Here is a 21,097-nt window from a genome sequence, read left to right on the forward strand (position 1 = left end):
ATTACATGACGCCTCTAATCTGGCGTTTGGTTCGCTGTAATAGGCATTACGGGCGTAAACCAATCCCGACCTAATCCCCTTTTTCGCTGCTTTTGTAATCCCTTCCCAAATCCCTGTAATACCTATTACGTCCGCCTTCCGTCCCCTGCTCTCTGTTTTACCCTCCCTCCCTACCCGACCCTCTCCTATTCTGTCCTCAAAATTTCTCCTTCCATCTCCCACCGTTTTTGTTTATTATTCTGTCCTCATCGTTTCTTCAGTCTCTGTCTCCTCCCATTTCCTCCCAACCCTATCTGCAACTCTCTACTGCTCTTCAATATTTTCACAAAATTGGAAATACCTGATAGCTGAATCCAGTGAATCCTTTGAAAGTGAAGCGTTTTTCGGGTCATCACCTCTAATCCAATATCGGGTGAGTTTTATTTCGGACCGAAATTAATCTGCCAATTCTTTTGTTCGACAATCTTTTATCAAATATTTTTGCATGGTTATGAATCTTTAGTCTTCAGTAGTTTCTGTTGAAATTGCTATTTTATTTTATGAAATTGTTGCTGATTTCATTGGAATTATTGTATAATTGCACTTGTGGCTTTTTATTCTTCAGTAGTTTAATGCTGATTTCATGGTTATGAATCTTTTACTCTTCTGTAGTTTTAGTTAACGAAAGTTTTTCTGGGTTTAATATCCCTTGCTTTCTGATGGTGATTTCATATAAATTATGTGCGGTGTAATTTATAAATCCTGATTTTTGAAAGAGCAACATCAAAAAGTTTAAAGCATATACTTCTTTCAGTAAATCATATTTCCATTTTCGTATGACAAATTTTACATTCATGAGTTGAGTTTCTATTTTCCTCATTGCAGCCAAAGATGGCACATTATTCCGTGCAATATTTTTATGTTTTGTTAAAGTTCCAGTAATTCAGTAATATGATTTAGAGAGAGTAGATATCTTGTTTATATTTGTCAAATTCACAAACACTCTGCAACCAGATATGTGAAAACTGGTGAAGTCCATGAAAATCAAAGAGAAGCTTTTGTTGTATTAGTGAAAATTCTGTGTGGTTTTCTTTGTTGTTTAATTGTTTATGGTGCGTTGTTTTTTTTTTAATTTCTTGTATATCAGTTTAATATTATGGTTAATAGTTTCTGGTTGTGGTAAGGTTGTAAAATAGTAATTAATTTACTCTATAAGTGATTATACATTTTAGTGTCAGCCTTTGTCATTTACTTGGTTTTGAACTGCTCTTTTGATTTTGTTCTTAAATTTTTGGAAGCTTACTTTGTTCGATGCTAAGCTTTGTCTTAACTATGAACCTCTAGAATCTAGATAATTGCATGCTATTGCTCATGCTATGAACTAGAAATTTTTGGTCATGTTTGATGATTGCATATCTAAAGCAAATGATGTTTCTCCTACATTCTTCAGCCAAATCATTGGCTAAATTAGCTTATCAATTGTTGTTGTCTCCTTTTGAAATTAGGTTTGATGGATAAATTATGAGCATCAAATCACTTTTGAAGTTAGTTTGAATCTTTTTGCTCGGTTGATGATACATATGCCTGCATTGTGTTGTTTGCTAATGGGGATGAATGTGGGGGAATTAGAGGCCAGTGGTTTGTTATGTATTAACTGAGTGCAACTTACTACATGTAGGATGTTAGGCACTGAATTTACTTAATATGGTTGGTTTTATGGTTGTGCCATGACTGCTTCCAGCATTCTTGAAAAACAAAAGAAAATTATTATCTAGTCTTCTCATATTGTAATGAAAAGAGGACACTTGTTGGTTCGGGCTTTTATTAGGAAGAAAAGGGAGGTGAGAACTAATTACAAATAATGAGGGAAATGAGGAGGCAGTTCAGTGTAGGTTATTGAACTTGGAATTGGGTTTAATGGTTTGTCGCCTGGTTTCATACAGAACAAAGAAAATCCAGTGAATCCTTTGAAAGCTATGCAATTGGATTTAATAGTTTCATAGTTCCCTCTTTTTGTGTTCTTAATTGCTGCTTTGCTTTTAAATTATACTGCTACAATTAAATTTGGAAGTTATTATTAGAAGCATGTTTCCGATCATCCAATTGTGACATGTAGGATGTTTCTCTTCATTCTCCTTGTTTTCTCTTTTGAACCACAACAGTTTTCCTTATGGACGCAAAAGCTCCTATCCTAACAGCCATTCCCTTTTTTAATGTTTAACAATGTTGCTTCTTTCTCTTTTAATTATCTCTTCGATACTGGCCAAGGAACATTATCTGTCTAGAAAGGATGGATGTCTGTGAATGGAGTTTATGTGTCTGTCCATGAGTTTCTGGGCCTGATGTATGCTGGCATGATGACTATTTGCTAGAGATGGTTGGACTTTTAATTAGGAATTTGGTTGAGGTGTGGGTGGGGTCATCAAGTACTCTGTAAAAGTTAGAATTTTGTGGTTTGTAATTGATGGATTGCTTGTTGACTGTTCTGTGTGTTGTACTCTTGGGATTTGGTGTTTATGTTTTTTGAGGGAATAGTGAGAGGTTTGATATGGCTCATGGATGATGATTGGTGTATGGTTGTGATGTGCTTTGATATACATCATTTAGCTATAGCATAATTATTATTTTTTTTAAAAAGGTTGATCCGAGCAGTTTTCCCATTACAGGTTCTTTGTTCCAACTCTTCCACATCGCAGTCGTCCCTGATTTGCTCATTACAGGTTAGTTTTCCATTGGTATTCATGGTTTTGCTTGTATGTTTTCCCTGATTCCATGTCTGTATTGCTGTAGCAGCTTCTGTTGTTTCCCAAATGAATATGGTTTTGGTTATTGTTGTAGCAGCTTCTGTAGCAGCTTCTGTTTTTTGTATGTTTGTAATGCTCATTAAAGCTTTTTTTTATGGTTATGGTTATTGCTGCATAATTTTATTGTTCTTTTTTGAATTTAAATTAGGTTATATGTTTTTAAATAGCATTATGCCTACAAATAATGGGCTTCAAATCACAGTTATTTGTACATGTAAATACAATACTGTTAATAATAAATTTGTACATGTAAATGAGATTAAAGTTATATATTTTTTACAAAATGAAATTACCATTTAAAATGGTATAAAAGTTTATTAAACTTAAATCTTCAATCTTCATTTTATTTATTTTGAAATTAGAAAACCTTAACTAAACTAATCATAAATTAAAAATTTAATCAATGATTAAACTTAGAACATGCTTTATTAGATCTTAAATTTCATTATACGAAATTGTATTTAAATTTAAATTTAAATGTCCAAACTATAATGTTCAAACATTGAACATGCTTTAAGTAACTAATCAATATATTTACGTCAATTATACATAATATATTAAATTTTAATATAAGTTTTATTAAAATAAAATTTAAATTGTTATAATTAAGATTTTATGCACGCAATACATGTTATTTAAAACAAATGTTAATTGATTCAAAACATGACTTTTCCCCTATAATAGAAATAAGGTTATCTTAATTATAAAACAAATCTTGTATATCATTTTAATATTATGGTTAATATGTTTTTTTTCCATATAATGAAAAGTATGTTGTCTAAATTATAAAAGATTAATTAGGCTGAAATTTATTACCTAATTCTATCTTAAATTTTAAGTTGATTACATAATACATAAAGCTTTTCTCATTCATAATATGATTTCCTTTTAATACATGTAACATGAATGTGAGCTACAACAAATAAGAAAAACCAAGTTAATTTCTTGTGGATACATGAGTGTGAAGCCTTTGAAATAAATGGAATAAGTACAAGCCGGTGAAAAAGATTTTAATATTAACTATGAATTAGTTTAAAGTTATATTTTTTTTTCTTCGTGTGTTCTAAATTTGTGCTGTTTTTTTTTTGATAATGTGTAATTGCAAATTCAATTCTTTGATAGTGTGTTGACCTTATAAAGTGTTGACCTTTTGAATCATGATATTAAAATAGTAATTAATATAATTTGTTTTTTTTTTGTTCTTAAGATCATTATGTCAGGTGTTCCAGAATCAAATGCTCAAGCTTCTCGAGGAAGCAAAAGAAAATGGGTTCCCGAGGAAGATGCAGCATTAGTTTCCAGCATGGTGGACCTGCACAATGTTGGAACATTTAATGCTGATACCGGGTTCAAAGCCGGTTATTTGAACGAGTTGGAAAGAATGCTACAAACGGTTTTACCAAATGCAATGTTGAAGGCAAAACCTAATATTGAATCAAGGATTAGGTTACTTAAAAGGGAGTGGTCAATCGTCTACGACATGCTTAATGGCCAAAACAATAGCGGTTTTGGTTGGGACGAGCATAGGCAGCTCGTTGTTGCTGAAGATGCGGTTTGGGAGTCCTATTTAAAGGTAAGATTATTTCAAGTCTTTATTATATTATTTTTACCAAACTTACGACTAATATGATTTCCTCATTTTTTTAGAGTCACAAAGAAGCCGCCTAATTCAGATTTCGTACTTTCCCTTACTATGACCAGCTTACTACCATATACGCAAGAGATCGAGCAACTGGGAGAGATGCTCAAACAGCTGCTGATGTTCTTGAAGAAATACATGCTGATGATGTACGTACTACAGATATGAATGAAGAGAGAAACACATTCTATGACTGCGAAGCTAACGTCTCTTTAGACGACATGGATGTTTCTGGTACGGATCCGCAAAGAGATCGAGACCAAGGGGGTTCCTCATCTTCAAACAAGAGAAAGAAGAAATCTGATGCTCGTGATAATGTGTTTTCTTCATTTAATGAGGCTGCCACTTTGTTCGGGGAGAAAATCCAGGCCGTTGGCGATGAAATCAGTAGGAGTTTTGCCTCCGAGGTGGTAGTTCAGCAGAAGTCAGAACAACATATGGAAGAGAGAGCTTCAAATTTATATTCAGCCTTATGGTCAATTGAAGGTTTAACCGATGATCAGCGGTATGATGCATTGAGTAAAATTCCCGACCATCCAACTCAAATGATCGTTTTCTTTAGTTTACCTTCAGTTGCCCGATTGGAATGGGTTAGGAGATTTCTTTCTTACCATTAAATATCAATGTTCAAACTTTTTGATGTTGTAAAACTATATAACATATGGATTTTAATGTACAATTTCATTTTCATCTAACCTTTTCTTAATATAAGTTAATTATGTTTATGCATAATATAATTCTCAAGTTATATATTGATTTTAGTAAATTCATATAAGAACATTTTATTATTAAGAATTTTATGAAATTATATATCACTATATAATTATATTTAATATTAATTATTTTAAATTGTATAAATTCATATAAGAAAATTTTTATTATCAAGAATTTTATGAAATTATATATTATTATTAAATTATATGTAATAATTATTATTTTAAATTATACAAATTCATAAACTATAATCATATTAGTTATAATAATTTTAAATTTTATTAAATCATATATTTAATTAAATCATATTAGTTATAATCATATACTATGATTTGAGTAAATTCATATAAGAATATTAATTATTAAGAATTTTATTAAATTATATATTTTAATTATATTATATTTAATAATAATTATGTTATTTTATATTTTACAGTATCATATATTATGGTTTGAGTAAATTCATATAAGAATATTAATTATTAAGAATTTTATTAAATTATATATTTTAATTAAAATATATTTAATAATAATTATGTTTAAATATGATTAAATTATTTATTATTGATATTAATCTTATTAAAATTTAAATAAAATAATTTACCAAAACAAATTTCTGCTAATTATTAAGAATTTTATTAAATTATATATTTTAATTAAAATATATTAAATAATAATTATGTTTAAATATGATTAAATTATTTATTTTTGATAATAAATAATCTTATTAAAATTTAAATAACAATAACAATAATCATTTACCAAAACAAATTTATGCTAAGGGTATTCTGGTCATTTTAGTTTTCTCCATTATGCTATTACACCTCTATTACATTCAACCAAACACAGTTTTACTATTACGCCTCTATTCCATTACATTCAACCAAACAGTTGATTTGCTATTACACCTCTATTCCATTACACCTCTAATCCAATCCAATACACCTCTAATCCAATACAGCGAACCAAACGTGCTCTGACATTTGGGATTGTAGGATGGACTTATTACCCATTCACAAACTTTTTTTCCTCATCAGATATGACAACCTATTTGGAGTACATGTCGTGGTTTAGAGTCACCAGCAAGTCATATCTACTATTGATGGAGGCGAGGAGTTGGCAACTTCGTCCAAAGAGGTTGTGATGACCACCCCAGTATCCTAGGTTCGAGGAAAGTGCTGCGACAGGTTCATCTTCGACTACAACCTAATAAAGGCCATTAATGTCTGCACCACACCTCGACCAGTTCCCTCCATATATTTTTATTCCTTTCTCTAACCCCATGTTTTATTCATAAGCACCACATTATGCACCACTGCATCATCCTGCATCTACACCTCCTGCAGTTATGTATTTTGCGCCACCTCCATCCCCAGTATATTATGCCCCAATGCCAACATTGATTCCGACACAAATACCAACACCTGTACCAACACCAATGCCGTCATATATGCAAATATCAATGCTAACGTATCCGGGTTTTACAACATCGTAAGGTTATTCGTCGATAGTGCTACAAACACCCACTAAATTGTTGTTTTATTAAGATGGCTCATCATCGTAACCACTTTCTTGTAGGATGGAGGATACATGATGGGAGGCTAGGATGGCACCACACTTAAGTACAAAAGAAGGCAATAGAGGTGAAGACGAAGATGAGGGTGGAAATGAAGATAAAGATGAGAGAGATGAAGATGATTACAGGGGTCAATGTGAAGACAAAGAATATGAAGACGATGATCACGACCAAGAGGACAAGTCAACACCCCAACTTGTACGTAGAAATCTTACTTGCAACCATCAGCCACTGCCCTAGGCGTACATTCGACTCGACGATGCCAATGACATATTTTTCACTTATTTTTTGTGATGTAAATATAAATGGTATCAATAAAAAATTGATCAATTTTTTTGTATTTCTATTATAAATCATATTTTTCTTTATTAAATTGTACGTAATTTTCCATATATAATATTTGATATAAAATATGTAACGGTCGAAAAGTCTATAGTGTCGAAAAACGTTGTTTTGAGACTCCATTTCCATAAGCCAAAGTCATAAATATTTTTATTCAATATTTACGAACTTATATAGTAGGCGAATTGAACTCTAGATAGGTACTTTTATCGAACTAGTGATTAATTAAGGTACAAAGACAAAATAGTAAAAATGGTAAAAGTTCAATCGCTAGGGAAATTATAATTGGTACTTGAAGTAGCGCTAAAAGTAGCAACTTTTCCACTATATGAATGTTAGTAGATGGTAGAAAATACAAATGAAAAAAAAAGAACGAACAGATTTTGTACAAAAAAAGAAGCATTGTAATCAATTTCTGTACAAAAAAATATATTAGCGACATTGAGGTCTTAATGTATCCCTCAATATGGAACATGTTGTCTTTCTATGCCCTAGGTTTCTACAGTAGCCGCATAACCTCTGTTTTTTGTCCATCTCCTGAATACCCAAATTGGTGTGTATTTGAGTAGAATTCGAACAAACTTTTGGGACGCGATGCAAGTTCATATTCGGGGCTAACTTGAATGGGGCACTGAACATTGGTGATCACATATTCTCATTTAAGACGAGTGGGAATTTAAATTTGCATACATTGTGCTTGTTTTCTAGTCTGTACACATTGTTAATATAAGGTGTGTACTCTATTTATACAGTCGCACATGCAACAATTACATGTTTGCATGAAATCGAAATGCTTGGAATATCCCATAATCATAAGTCCCTTCTAATAAGTTAACACGGAATGATGCCCCTGACATGTCTTGGTTGGGCCTAGCGTATTCTGTGACCTAAAATCTTAGGTTTGGACGTTAGTGGCACACTACGTACATAGTGTTTTCTCTCTCTACATTTTGTCTAATTTGTTTCATGACATTCTCACACCAAATGTGACCACCCGCTATCTATCCAGTATATACCATAACCTACTTTAGAAATAAAGTTGTCAAGTGAAAGTATGTTTCTTGACAACCGATGTTATCGGCAAATGACACATCTCCTTTAATATGAAACTGATGCATTTCGCTAGGTTTGTTGTCACGTGCCTGTATCATAGACCCCTATTATACGATTGTGTCTATTGTTCGAAAGGTATGTTGGCGAGGTAGCTTGCATTGGTGTTGTTAATGGAGCGCAAGTTATTTAATATTTCATGGAAATGATGTTGGATGAGCTTATACCATGTCAAGAAAGGTATACCCATGAATGCAAACAATGAATGAAATATGGTTTAGCATTATTGTGAAAATAGTGGTAGCTACGTACCATGTCAATACATTGAACTCGCTCACTTTCTAAAGGCTATTTAGTTGGAGCCTACATATGTATACAATACCTATGGTGTTTGTAATCCCAAAGGCTACCATGTCGTTCAATAGTGACCAAGATTTTGAGTCCCCTATTAGATATGACACATATGTCGAGTTGTAGAAAAACTCGATGGTGCAATTAGTTAAGGAAGAAATCTCAATCATCTACCTTTTTGAAGAGAGTTATTGCAAACGCTATCGATAGAATCCTCCAATTACCATCCTGGGCAATGACTATCAACAACCGATGCTCATACCTCTCGTACAGCCAAGTGCCATCAATTTGTATCAAAGGCTTGCACTGTCGAAAAGCTTCCCTGCATTGATCAAAGGTCCAAAAGAATCGATGAAATACTCTTTTCACAGGGACCAGATGGTTGCCGAAGTACGTTGGGTGCATTTCCAAATTAGTTACAAAACTTTGTATGTACGAAGCCAGTAGCTAACATCATTACCACAAATCGTTATATGATCTATCCCAACCGTGATGCAACTTATCCATAACCTTTTGTCTTACAACTCATGCATTGTAATACGATGACTTGTAATCGTACTAGCTATGAATGTTATCAATCAACACCGGGAAAATAATATTGGAACTCGCTTTCACCATAGGTAGAATTATGTTAGATATCATGTTGGAGTCTAGCCTTGGATGATCCTAACTTACATCGGCAAAGTAAGAGTAAAAGTTATGTTATTAGCAAAAGCGAAGACCCTGGTTAGGTCACGTTAAGTCAAAAATTGAGTGATTGCATTGTGCACCTACTACAACACAAGTATGTCGACTGGTATACTTATTTAGTGCCCACAAGCTCATCTTCTAAATGATGTCATGATTTTCCATTTGCACCTCCCGTTGCGCATTGTGCACTTTCCTTCAAATTTCTCTAAACAAGATTTTGTGAACTGATAGTTCACGTCGTTCTTAAAGCTATACCGTTTCAATGCAGCAACAAAAAATCTTTACGGGGATACTCCATGCCAACTTCCAATACCCGAACATTTAACGATGAACTTGTATGGCTAGATGTTCTATGCGGGAATTATCAGAACTCTAAATCACCCTCGGTGGAGAGGTCGATGTTGGTCATGTAGGGCAGAGGTTCATATGCCCTGAATCGTGAATTTGGATTCGAAGCATTGTTCGAACCATCATCGCCTAAACTATAAGGTTCTGGCTTAGTTGGAAATTGCTCTAATTCAGAAAAAAATGCTACTTTTGAACCATTTAGACCGAACTGCCAAATTAGATTGGGGTTTGATTCTAATCCATCAGCGACATCTGTTGTTAATAGCCTCTTGGTATAACTGCTTCCACCTCAAAACATCAAACCACCAAAGTTAAAATTGAATGCATTGACTAAATGTTGTACTCGGGTGTCGAAGTTCGGGTTACGCTCATATCCCAACTAAAAATGGTCATCGAAGTTGAAATCGATGCCTGAAAAAGAAGAATATCTACTCATTGATGCTTCAGGGACATTATAATATGAGCTTTGTAACAAATCAATGAACCCACCGTACAACCATGTAGTGGAACTTTTTACTTCTGTTTTGGTTCCCACATTAGTTGTAACAGTGGTCGGAGATAGAATAGTTCCATCAATCTCGGTAAACTTGACATATAACTACATTATAACATTTCCACTTGATCAGTGCGATGATATGACTGCTTTCAGCTCGAGTTCACCTTTCATATCAAATAACTCATACTTAAAGGGGTTTATCGATGCTAGATACTACATTGCAAGCTCAAAATTCTTCTCTAGCTCAAACGTCCAACTTTTCTCCTGATTCTAGTCCGTAGCTCATGTACTTGAATGGTATGGTTGAAAGCCAATTCCACAGACTGGGCTTCTGTAAATATGACATCAATGTCCTTATTACAAATTTAATTATCGTAATAAACTACGGATTTCACTCATCGACTCATTTCAATTTAAAATGAATTAGATATTTAGAATAAAAAATTCTTCAAATTGTTATCCAAAGAAATGCAAATGGCACTAATAGTGTAACTCTTCAAAAGGGAACGAATTTGTTACATGTCTAAGTCTTGAATACCTCTGTAGTTTAATAGAAAAAAAGAACAAGGAGAGAGGGAATGCGTCTTCAAAATGTGTTTCAAGAAAGTATTTTCATCAAATAATAATAATAAAAGGCTCTTCTGTCTCGAAAACACGTTTCAGAGATCAACTAATTTCATCAAACGCATGCTTTAAAGGGTCTTAGTGTGCTTCAAAACATGCTTGAAATCTTACCCAAGATTCCTAGGGTCAGGACACTTTTAGTAGGCTTTTAATGAAAATAGTAAGAAAGCTCGCTCAGTTGGATGAGCTTTCTTACCACTACCACCACCGCCACCACTCAAAGCCTAAAAAAGTACCATGATCTCGGGAATCCCAAGTAAGATTTGAGACTCCTCTTTTAGATATTCAATGAAAATGCCTCTCCTACAATGTGTTTTCATCCACGATTTTTTTTCTTTCTAATCTCACCTCTCCCCCGCACCTACAAAAGAAGGGCTCTCCCTCTATACTCCATCATCCTTAAACCCATCATCTCTCCCAACCACCATCCCTCCACTTTAGAATATTTCGCTCTCTCAATTTTCTTCTCCACTTTATTGTTAAAAAAATTTTCGCTTATAAAATTTCCTATTTAAGGTATTCTTGAGTCATTGATGATGTGACATCACTTCGAGACACACACATTTCATATATCTTGTTGAGATGAAACCATTACCTTGGAAACTTATATTATGGAAGTCAGGTTTCGAGGTGATTTTGCTTTATATCGTGACGGGTGGAAGCCTACATAAAGGTCTCATTCGATGGTTGTTATGAGGTCATAGATCAGAATATAACAGGGGAGCTAGTTGACAGTCGTTATGCGGACATGAGCTCAAAATTTTGGATACTCGGAGATATTGCCATATAAATACCATACAAAAGTTTGAGGGCATAATCATAAGGAAAAACTATGGGGCTTCTCGCCATAATCGATATAATTCTTTTCTTCATTTCCACATAACCGGTATCTTTAACCTTCCTTCTTATCTGAAGGTCAGCACTGCTGTGGATGTAGGACTATGAGGCAGGGAGAGGCTATTTCGGTGGAGTAAAGGTGATGCTCCTTTCGAGGAGACAACGATTATCGTTATTAAACAACCCATTAATAACTACAACTTCTATTGTGCTGACCCAAGTTTGACCTCTACTTTCACTAAAACATCCACTTTCCTCTTGAGAGCTCTCTTGTCCCCACCTGGGTGTCAACATTCGGATAAGAATGAAAGGTTAAATATATCGGTTGCTTGGAAATAGATAAAATAATTACGTTGATTACACCGAAAGCCCTTTATTTTTCCCTATAAATATGACATCAATATTATGTATGGTATATATATAAGGTATCATTTTCGGTTATCCAAAATGCTTGAACCCGTGACTGCATAACGACTATCAACTAGCCTTCGATTATACTCGAACCTGTGACTGCATAATAGCTGTCGATTGGGACATTTACTTAGACTTTGACCCATGACTGTATCAAGTACTGTCACCTTGAAACTTGACTTTCATAGGATGGGTTTCTAAGGTAATGGTCTTATCCTGGCATGACATATGAAATGTATGTGTTCTAAGACACATTATCGCACCCCAACCCCTCAAATCTACCTATAAACTTTTACAGTTTCACTTCTAAAACTCTAAATACTAAACCCTAACCTTAAAAAACGAGAGGTTGAGGAAACTCTCCAAAATTTATTTATTTCCCTAAATTTTTAAAAAGTACCCTATTTAATCAATTAAAAAATTCAGCATATTTGGCTAATTTAAAGTTATTCTTGTTTTTGAGCAAAAATTTTTATAATTGATACTTGAAAAGAGCTAATTTGATTAAATTATTTTGACAAAGCAATATGAAAAGAAGTACAAACATTTTCTGTAAATTTAATTTTCGCCAAAAAAGAAACCCTAAATCATAGAGAGCTTTAGGTTTCAAAAGTAAAAAAAAGCCTCACTGTTAGTAAATTTTACTAAAAGATTAATACTACATAGCATAGTACTGTACTGTACTGCTTTCAACTTTATTATTGGCTTGCAATTTTTTAGGGAAAAAAATAAAGAAAAGGAAAAAGCTATACTATTAATACAACGTCTCCATAAAATAAAATTTATCATTATCTTTAAAAAAAACTACAAAATTCAAATGAATCAATGATGATTTAAAAGTTATCGTTTTCCCCTTAACAGTTAAACACCAATCCTACCCTCCAAAATCATGAAAAACGGTGAAAATTTTGATATTTTATTTAAAGGGTGGAAAGGATGGATACAGGAAATGGATGGTGAATCATCCATATCATGTATTTTTAATTAATAATGGTGATTGTAAAGACAAAAACAGGGGAATTTTGTCGGCTAGTGGGAGAGGGGCAACATGGGTTTCGATTTTCGACGACTTTCTAATCTAATAATCTATCAAACTCTTGTGTTTGGAATTTGCAGAAGCACAAAAATATTTAAGTGATTGAATTTAAAACCCACATTTCAACCACGGAAATGGGAAAGTATTATTATTGATAAACCAAAAACAAAATATCTACAATAAATATATAATAAACACAAGGGGAAAAATGAAGGGTTGGGTTTGTTTACCATTAGATTTTCTTTTTGAAATAAATGTATTTTTAAAAAAAATCTCTCTCCCTCCTCTTTGTTTTTTTATAGTGTTACTGTTTGAATAGAATGGAATGCTACTGCAGACTTTGTTTGCTTTTTTTTTTTTTTAATATTTAATTTTAATTTAAGGGTGGGAGTGGAAAGAAAAGAAGGGGAACCTGATGCCCCTTTTGATGTGTGAGTGGGTGGCTCTGATCTTTCCTTCACTTTCTCATCTCTCTTTCTTTCTTCCCAAACAAAAACTCTCCTCCCCAAAACTACAGCCTCACTTCAATCAAATTCTCAAAGGTAACTTCTATGCTCTAATCTTCTCTTCTGTTCTTCTACATCTATTCTGCCTGATCTTGTTTCAAACCAAACCAAACCCACCCATCTTTCTTTTCCTGCTTCCTTTCTTTTTTTTCACTCATCAACTTTCCTTCAAAAACTAATTCACTTACTAAATATATGTACATATGATTTCACCGTCTCCTCTTTTTTTCCCCCTCAGCTTCTGAGTTCCTTTCTCGCTTTTTCTGAACCCCAAGGTGAAGAAGAAGGAGAATCTAGTCCATGGGATGTATATACTAGATTTCCTTTCTGGGATCTGTTCTACTATATATTTCAGATTTGGGTTTTTCCTTTTCTTTGATTTCTCTCAACTCTTGACTACATATATCGGTTTCATGAAGCTTGGTTGGCTCGTTCTCAGCTTCAAAATTTCCCATTTATATGTATAACTCTTGCCTTTATTATGTGATTAATTATGGTTAACCCTTTTCTTTTTATGGGATTTGATCATTTGTTGAGAGTTTGGTAGTGGATGGTGTTGGCACAAAGTCTGAAAGAGGAGTACTTTGCTATTCTCTGGGTTCGCTCACATAAAATAACGCTTCCCATGGACACTTTAGGCTTTGGTTGAGCAACATCTTTACTTGCGGGTTATGTTCTTTGGTTTCCTTGATGAACCAAAACGCACATGCTTCAACTACACTCCATCCCTTTCACATAAAATAACGTTCTTTCATTGCCTTGTCTTCATCATCTTCTTGGCTTCTCTTTTATTGCAGGCTATAAATGAATGAAGATAATGAGGTTTTGAGGTTATCAGGGATACAACTAGAAAGAAATAGGATACAGTCCAAGAGGGAAGAGATCAGAGGGGGTGAAGTGTTGTTATGCTGAAGATAAGGGGCTCTACTGCTGGAGAAAGAAGCAGTATAAGTGTGGCTTGTGACTGTTGTCAAAACAGCACAAGAAGAGAGAAGCTTTTCATCAGATGTTATCCATTGAAAACCCTCCACCAGATCCCCCATGTCCCTGCCAAGTTATAGTACAGCTGAAAAGTGGTGGTGATGAGATTCAGAGGCCTCCTCATAAGCTTCCCTTGCCTGAGGTAGATCTGCTAAAGAAGCCGTCTCTTGATAATCATCATCATCGTCATCATCATCAAACCCCACTCCCTAAATTCTCCATAAGGTAATCTAGTTTTGATGTGATTTTGATTTCCTTTCTTTCCATCTACCTTTCTCTTCAGCTTAAGAATGAATAGTAACCCTGATGCTTTTTATCCCCATGGACTCTCACAGCTTATCTTTGATCTCATCTTAAGACTTCTGTTGGGTCAGATCCAGAGTTTGTATATTATCTGGTGACTCAGTTTTTACATGGGAACCTAACTATTGACACACCTCAAATCTTGTCTCTATTTTGGTCTTGGGGAAGGGGGGTGGGGGTTACTTTTGGTCTTAATTTTTTTGATTTCACGTCACTTTGGACATGGGATTTTATTTTCTTGGGGAGCAAACTTCTGGGAAGTTCTTGCTTCTCTTAGCTGCTACCTGGGTACTTGTCCCACTCTTTACCATTTCATGCAGAGAGGGAGTACTTTTTTCATTTTTCCTCTCTCTCCTTTGCTGGGTAATTCAGTTTAATAGATCAATGAATCTTGGGTTTTGTTTTGCTTGGTCGTTTCTTCTCTCTTTTTGAGTATTGTTATGGTCCATGTGTCCCCCTCCTTCCTGACTTAGCATACAATATCAGAGTCTTCTAGATTTCAACCCCCTAAGTAGCTCTTTGGTGTTAAGTTTTCGCTTCTTTTATCTATTGTCCCTTTTAGCATATAATTTTTTTCACGTATTTATCTCATTTACTGACAACAGAGAAATTCTTGTACTGTAGAGATTATGTGTTCACTGCTCGGGGCAAGGATATCAAGAAGAATTGGCCATTTTCTCCCAAGAATTTGCAACTTTGTTTGAAGCATGGCTTGAAGGATCCATTGCCACCATTTCAGCCTCTTGATACTGTAAGAAACCTATCCATAGAGAGATGTGTGGTTGAAACCAATCCATTTGAGAAGCAAAATATAAGGAAATCCGGTGAAGAGCCATCTGGGTCAAACGATCATGTGGTACTAGAGTCATCCAATGATGCTCACTCAAACCATAACCTAGCAGGTACTTGCATAGACAATAGCTCCTGCAGATCCGGAGAACATGGAAGTGGTTTACCCTCTACAACAGCTAGTGTTTCTCAATCTGACATAGACTCGGTTCTCATTAACAAGCAGTCCAGCTTACCATTAGAAACCGATACATCAGTGGAAGCATCAGCTGAAGTTCAAGCTACTGGTAAGATCCGGAAGACTGAAAACACAACTCGACCATCAGGCAAGAAGTGCAGGTTAATTGTGAAATTTGGTGCCCATTCTGATCGTAGCTCGACTGAAGATATTACTTCGAATTGTACCATGTTATCTGAATCCATGGCTTCTAAAGTTTGCCCTGTTTGTAAAACTTTCTCGTCCTCTTCCAATACCACCTTGAATGCTCACATCGACCAATGTCTTTCTGACGAATCGACTCCCAAGTGGACAGTGGATTCTAAGCTTACCCGCCATAGAATTAAGCCAAGGAAGACAAGACTGATGGTGGATGTATATGCTACTGCCAAGCCATGCACTTTGGAAGAACTTGATAGGAGGAATGGTACAAGCTGGGCCACTGCATCTAACATACCTAGACAGGATTCTGGGAAACTTGAGATATCTGATGAAGGGAAAAAGCAAAAGATTTCCTCTACTATTCCCAAGGATACTGGTGATGTAGGTGCTGTTTATTTTGATGCCAATGGTACAAAAATTCGTATTTTATCCAAGCCTAATGATGCTCCACTAGTGTCAAAAGTTGGAGATGATCCTGGACCAAACAAAGCTTTTAAAGGGAGTAAAGGAAGCAAATTCCTTTCAACCAAAAAGAAAAGGCGACATTCCTTGAAACATAACAAGTATCTTAAACTTGCTCCTCAAAGCCGAAAACTTTTTTCACATAAGACCCGTTCTTCTATGGTATGTTCTTGTTGTTTTCTCTATATCTATATGTGCTTCTTCGTAGCTACTTTTGAAGAACTTTACTGCCTGTATTTGTTGTTGCCTAGCTGATTGGTTTATCTTTCTAAATGCCTTGAAAACTTATGTAATTTTGAATTGAAAAAAAAAACAACCTTATATGCCTTTAGCTGTTGAACCGTCTCCATCTTCTTTTTGTAGTTTGTGATTATAAGCTCTGCAGTGACCATGGTATCTACATGCTGCAAAAATAAATAGGGTTTAAAATATAAATGTTTTCTTGACCTAAACAAATTTAACTTCTCATCCTTGTGTGAATTTTGTTATCGAGGAATTTATCATTTGTAATCAATATAGTTGCTATACTGTTTTTCAACAGATAGTTGGAGGCCAAGAAGGGTGCTGTGGAGTATCTGAAAGTTGCAAGAATGAGGGATCGCATGTGCCAAGGCAAGTTAAATCAAGTGATTCTAGAAACTTTAGGGAAAGGGTGTGCTCTAAACAAGCTGGTCTTTCAAGGAAGCCTGATAATCAAGACAGACTTCAACCATCGAATTGCAAACGGTATGTTACCCTGGACTTGCAGGTTCCAAGTGACCAACCACATCAAGGTGATCCTGTTGTGGAGAGAAATTGTGTTCGTAGGTTAAAAAATTTATCTAAAAATCCAATTTCTTCTCCTGAGAAAAGTGAGAAGACAGAGAAGCCAGTTTATGAAGCCCCTTCAGATATGGTTGAGATGGAGCATTCTTTGGGAAGAAAGAGAGTAAGGAGCTCCTTGTCTGGAGCCAGAATCCGTAACAAGGTGGAGCTAAGGCCACTTAAGCAAAATGCGAATCAGTTGAGCAAAGACCATCCCCATCTAGATAGGCATCATATGGTGAGATCTATGAACTCTGGTGGAAATTCTTCATCTTCATTGAGCAAAAAGGTGATTGATATCGATGCAAATAGTAATCCAAATAGTCCTGTCACTGCTACAACACCTATCAGTGATCAATCTTTTGCATTCAAATGCTTCAGATCCTCACCAAAGAAAAATTTGCCGTCTGCTAGCAGCAGGCCTTCTATGGTTAAATCTGGGTCTAATTTGGTTAAGAATCATTTAACAATGGAGAGCCAACTTCATTTTATGGAAGAAATAGATGAGGAAGAATCCTGGGGTCCTGAGTCTGATCAAGAATGTGACTTGGTGCATGATGGTGCTAAAAATCAATGTGGAAGGAAAGAGATTACTAAAGAAATGTCATTTGGTGGAAGCAGCATCCAAGGAGCCCAATCTGGGGAACAAAGAGGAAGAAAAAGTGTTTCCAGGGAGGAATACATGGCTTTGAAGAGTTTACATTCAGAACCTCGTTATTATGATAATGATGAGATGGAGAACACAGATTCTTCTGCAAGAGGTAGTGAGAATATTCTGGATAGAGTTGATGGTTTGGAATCTATTGAGGAGACAGTCACTAGTTTGAGTCAGCCAGTAGAAACCAAGTTTAACGAACTGAGTAATCTTTCCATGAATAGGTCCAATTCTTTACAGACTAATGAAGATTACAGCAGGCCTCTATGTGGGGGTGAAGAACTGGCTAACCTTACTGAGCCAAGTCTTGTTGGTAAACCACACAGGTTTTGTGCTGAAGTTAGCGATGGTATAATTGGGCAAACAGCTAATATGGGAGGAGAATTGGATTCTGACGCAGCACAAGTGAACTCTTTTCCGGAGGTAGATCCAATACCTATTCCTGGTCCTCCAGGATCGTTTTTGCCTAGCCCTAGGGACATGGGTTCTGATGATTTTCAAGGGAATTCATCATTGACCACCAGCCGAATTCAATCCTCTCAAGATCAGCTTGATTTGGTTGATGGGGACTCATCAGATTCACCAATATCTGCAGTATCTACTATCTCTAATTCTGTGGAAGCCAAGTCAGATTTGAAGTATGCGGAACCGTTAGCATTTGTTGATGCTCCTGCAGTGCTAGAAAATTATAGGTCTGGCTACTCTACTACCAAATCTGAACCTTTAGCTGAAAATGGTGCTGCATTTCCCCATTCAAGCGCTGGACTGGATAGAACTTTGGAAGGAGAGAAGCTTAGAGTACATAGAATATCTTTTGGAAAGAGACCTTTGATTTTTAAAAATGACGAACAGCCATGCTGTTGCCAAAGAAAAGATAGATCATCTCAGGGTTTTGCTCTAAATTATCAGGAATCACAACTACTAAGGCAACGGACAATGGGTTCAATGCTGGTCCCTGCCACGGGAATGCAAATTGCTGCCAATCAAAATATCAGTCCCGATAATTTGGATGCAAGACCAGAAACAACTTCTAGGAGCAGTAGTGCGAGTTTAGGATCTGAGCAAATGGTTCTACCTGTCATGAAACTGCCTGCAGATCCCATTCCTTTTAATGGATTCCCTGATGCTAGTGTCAAGCTTTCTGCATCCAATGATCGTGATTCTGCTACTCCGTCATCTTCTAATCCCGTTCTGAGGCTGATGGGAAAGAACTTAATGGTGGTTAACAAGGAGGAAGACAAATCTGTGCCAGTTGGTCAGGCTCAGTCATTTGCCCAGAGTGATCATCCTACTCCTAAGTTTCCAACTCCTTCTGGAATCTCTCCTAGCAATATGGGGAATCAAGCTGGGATGCCATTCCATCACACGATGTCTCAGAGTTCGTTAATCTTTGATCAGCATCCAAAAGATTTGGTGGGGCAATCTTTTGATGTCCAATTTACAAATGGCTATAGGAACCATGCAAATCTTGGAACACCACCTCAATTTCCAGCTGGGATGTTTTTTGATGAGCGTATGGACCGTGGTTTGACAAACTCCATGGAGTTCTACAAATATGAATGTGACTATAATTTGCCAGCTCAACTGAACAGACTGAAGAACAAGCCAGTTCCAGCAGCAACATATGATATGGAGAAAGTTGCAACTCTAGACGGCCGACATAGGAATGGTGATTCTGCTGTTTCCAGTAAACAAGTAATTATCATTGATGATGAGCCGGAAAGTGAAACAACAAAGTTTGCCGACATTGCCAAACATTTCGAAGGCTTGAGGGAAAGCCCGCTAATACCTGCTGGCATTTCAATGCCATTAGTTCCTAATCATAGCATAAGGCGCAGGAATCCATTTTCTCGTTATCATTCTGAAGGAGCTTTAGTAGGTGACCCAAACATGGTACAAAATAAGAACTTCAATGCAATCCCTTCGGGTCGAGGCAATACTGTTCCTGTTAGATGGGATTGCTCTTCAGAAGGTTCTGGGGTGCCGCAGCGGGCTTCTCTTATGGCTGTATCACCCTCGAGGGGCCATCTCAGACCTGCAGTTTCTTATTCTCCGAGTTTGTCTTAGCAGCTTTGCGGGGTATGGGAATTGTTAGATGGACTGTGCTGTGCATCAGCGGGTTCCATATCAAAACTTGTACTGTATCTTGAGCGTCTCCTTGACTACATACTGACAAATTATGGGGCTTCAAATTGATTTGCAAAAGCTAAAATAATTGGTGTTGGGAGTTAATAGATTCGGTGCAAGTTTAGCAATTGAGATCTGAGTTTGTATTTATTTTTAATTTCACAAACTTTTTTGTAGTTTTTTGAGGCTTCTGCTTAGACAATTAGAAAGTTACCCCAAAGACTAGATAATGTATAAGCTATCCTTGAAATAAAGCCTGATAAGAAGTGTTACTATAACCATTTTAATCTTGTTTTTCTGACGTCTATTTATTTTTGTTATTGTCTCGACATTTTCAAATGGCTTGACAATTTCACTGATGAATGGTGCAGGGATCATGAGTTTTCAATGTTTATTTTGAAGAAATATGTTAGTACTTTCATTTATTGAAATTAAACCAAGGAATGTAATGTAACGTGATGAAATATTAGAACTCTGAACTTTGGGATCATTGAATGTGAGAATATGTTACGTGTATAGCCACACAAACAGCATTTGTGTGTGAATTTATGGATACTTGGCAGCTGAGGAATTTTAAAAGTGAGGATGATTGCATGGCGGTGTGAGAATCTGCACGTGTGCGAGTACGAGGCAATCAGTGGTAGTTAAATGTCTGAGGAAAACATATGGTGTCGAGTACATCAAATGTATATGCATGACGTTAATTTTGAGATGCTCATTGCTATCTACAGATATTGGACATGCATGCATCCAAGGGAAGGGAAGCAAGATACCGACTAGAAGAACTAAAGCAAAAAAAAAAAAGAAAAAAAGTTAAAAAAACAAAAATATATATAAGGATGGAGGCATTAGATATAAAAATATAGGTGATGAACATGGGAATTGGCATGAGCAGGGGGGATTTCATGATATTGATAGTACCAAACTGGGATATACTTAATTAGCAGACAAGCGATGAAGAAGAAGATAACTGAAGATAATTGCATGATCTCCCATACTCGATAATGATGATGATGCACAGCCATGGCTACGTACGTGTGTAGTTTTATTTGTTGTTATTATCACTGACTCAACCTCTTAAATATAATTAATCGCAATTGGTTATTATATATCTCTTTTATATGGAGAGAATAGAATAGGGAAGAAAGTCGAGTACAGTCTGTTGTGGTCAAAAAGAAAGAAAGCGGTGGGGTT

General features: G+C 35.6%; 1 protein-coding gene across 4 annotated transcripts; it reads left to right on the plus strand.

The window, feature by feature from the left end:
• Positions 1–12,978: 12,978 nt before the first annotated feature.
• Positions 12,979–20,184, plus strand: LOC107951365 (uncharacterized). Of its 4 annotated transcripts, none has more exons than XM_041085206.1 (4): positions 12,979–13,439; positions 14,201–14,609; positions 15,312–16,479; positions 16,859–20,184. In XM_041085206.1, exons 2-4 carry the CDS (start codon positions 14,410–14,412, stop codon positions 19,841–19,843), a joined length of 4,353 nt encoding a protein of 1,450 aa, XP_040941140.1. In that variant the 5' UTR covers positions 12,979–13,439; positions 14,201–14,409; the 3' UTR covers positions 19,844–20,184. The 4 variants fall into 4 exon arrangements, with proteins under 4 accessions (XP_040941140.1, XP_040941142.1, XP_040941141.1 ...); XM_041085208.1 differs by having other exon boundaries at positions 13,277–13,864; XM_041085207.1 differs by having other exon boundaries at positions 13,278–13,439; positions 13,642–14,609.
• The last annotated feature ends 913 nt before the right edge of the window (positions 20,185–21,097 follow it).

Source organism: Gossypium hirsutum, chromosome A13 (assembly GCF_007990345.1).
Source record: "Gossypium hirsutum isolate 1008001.06 chromosome A13, Gossypium_hirsutum_v2.1, whole genome shotgun sequence".
In the NCBI taxonomy this organism is placed as follows: domain Eukaryota; kingdom Viridiplantae; phylum Streptophyta; class Magnoliopsida; order Malvales; family Malvaceae; genus Gossypium; species Gossypium hirsutum.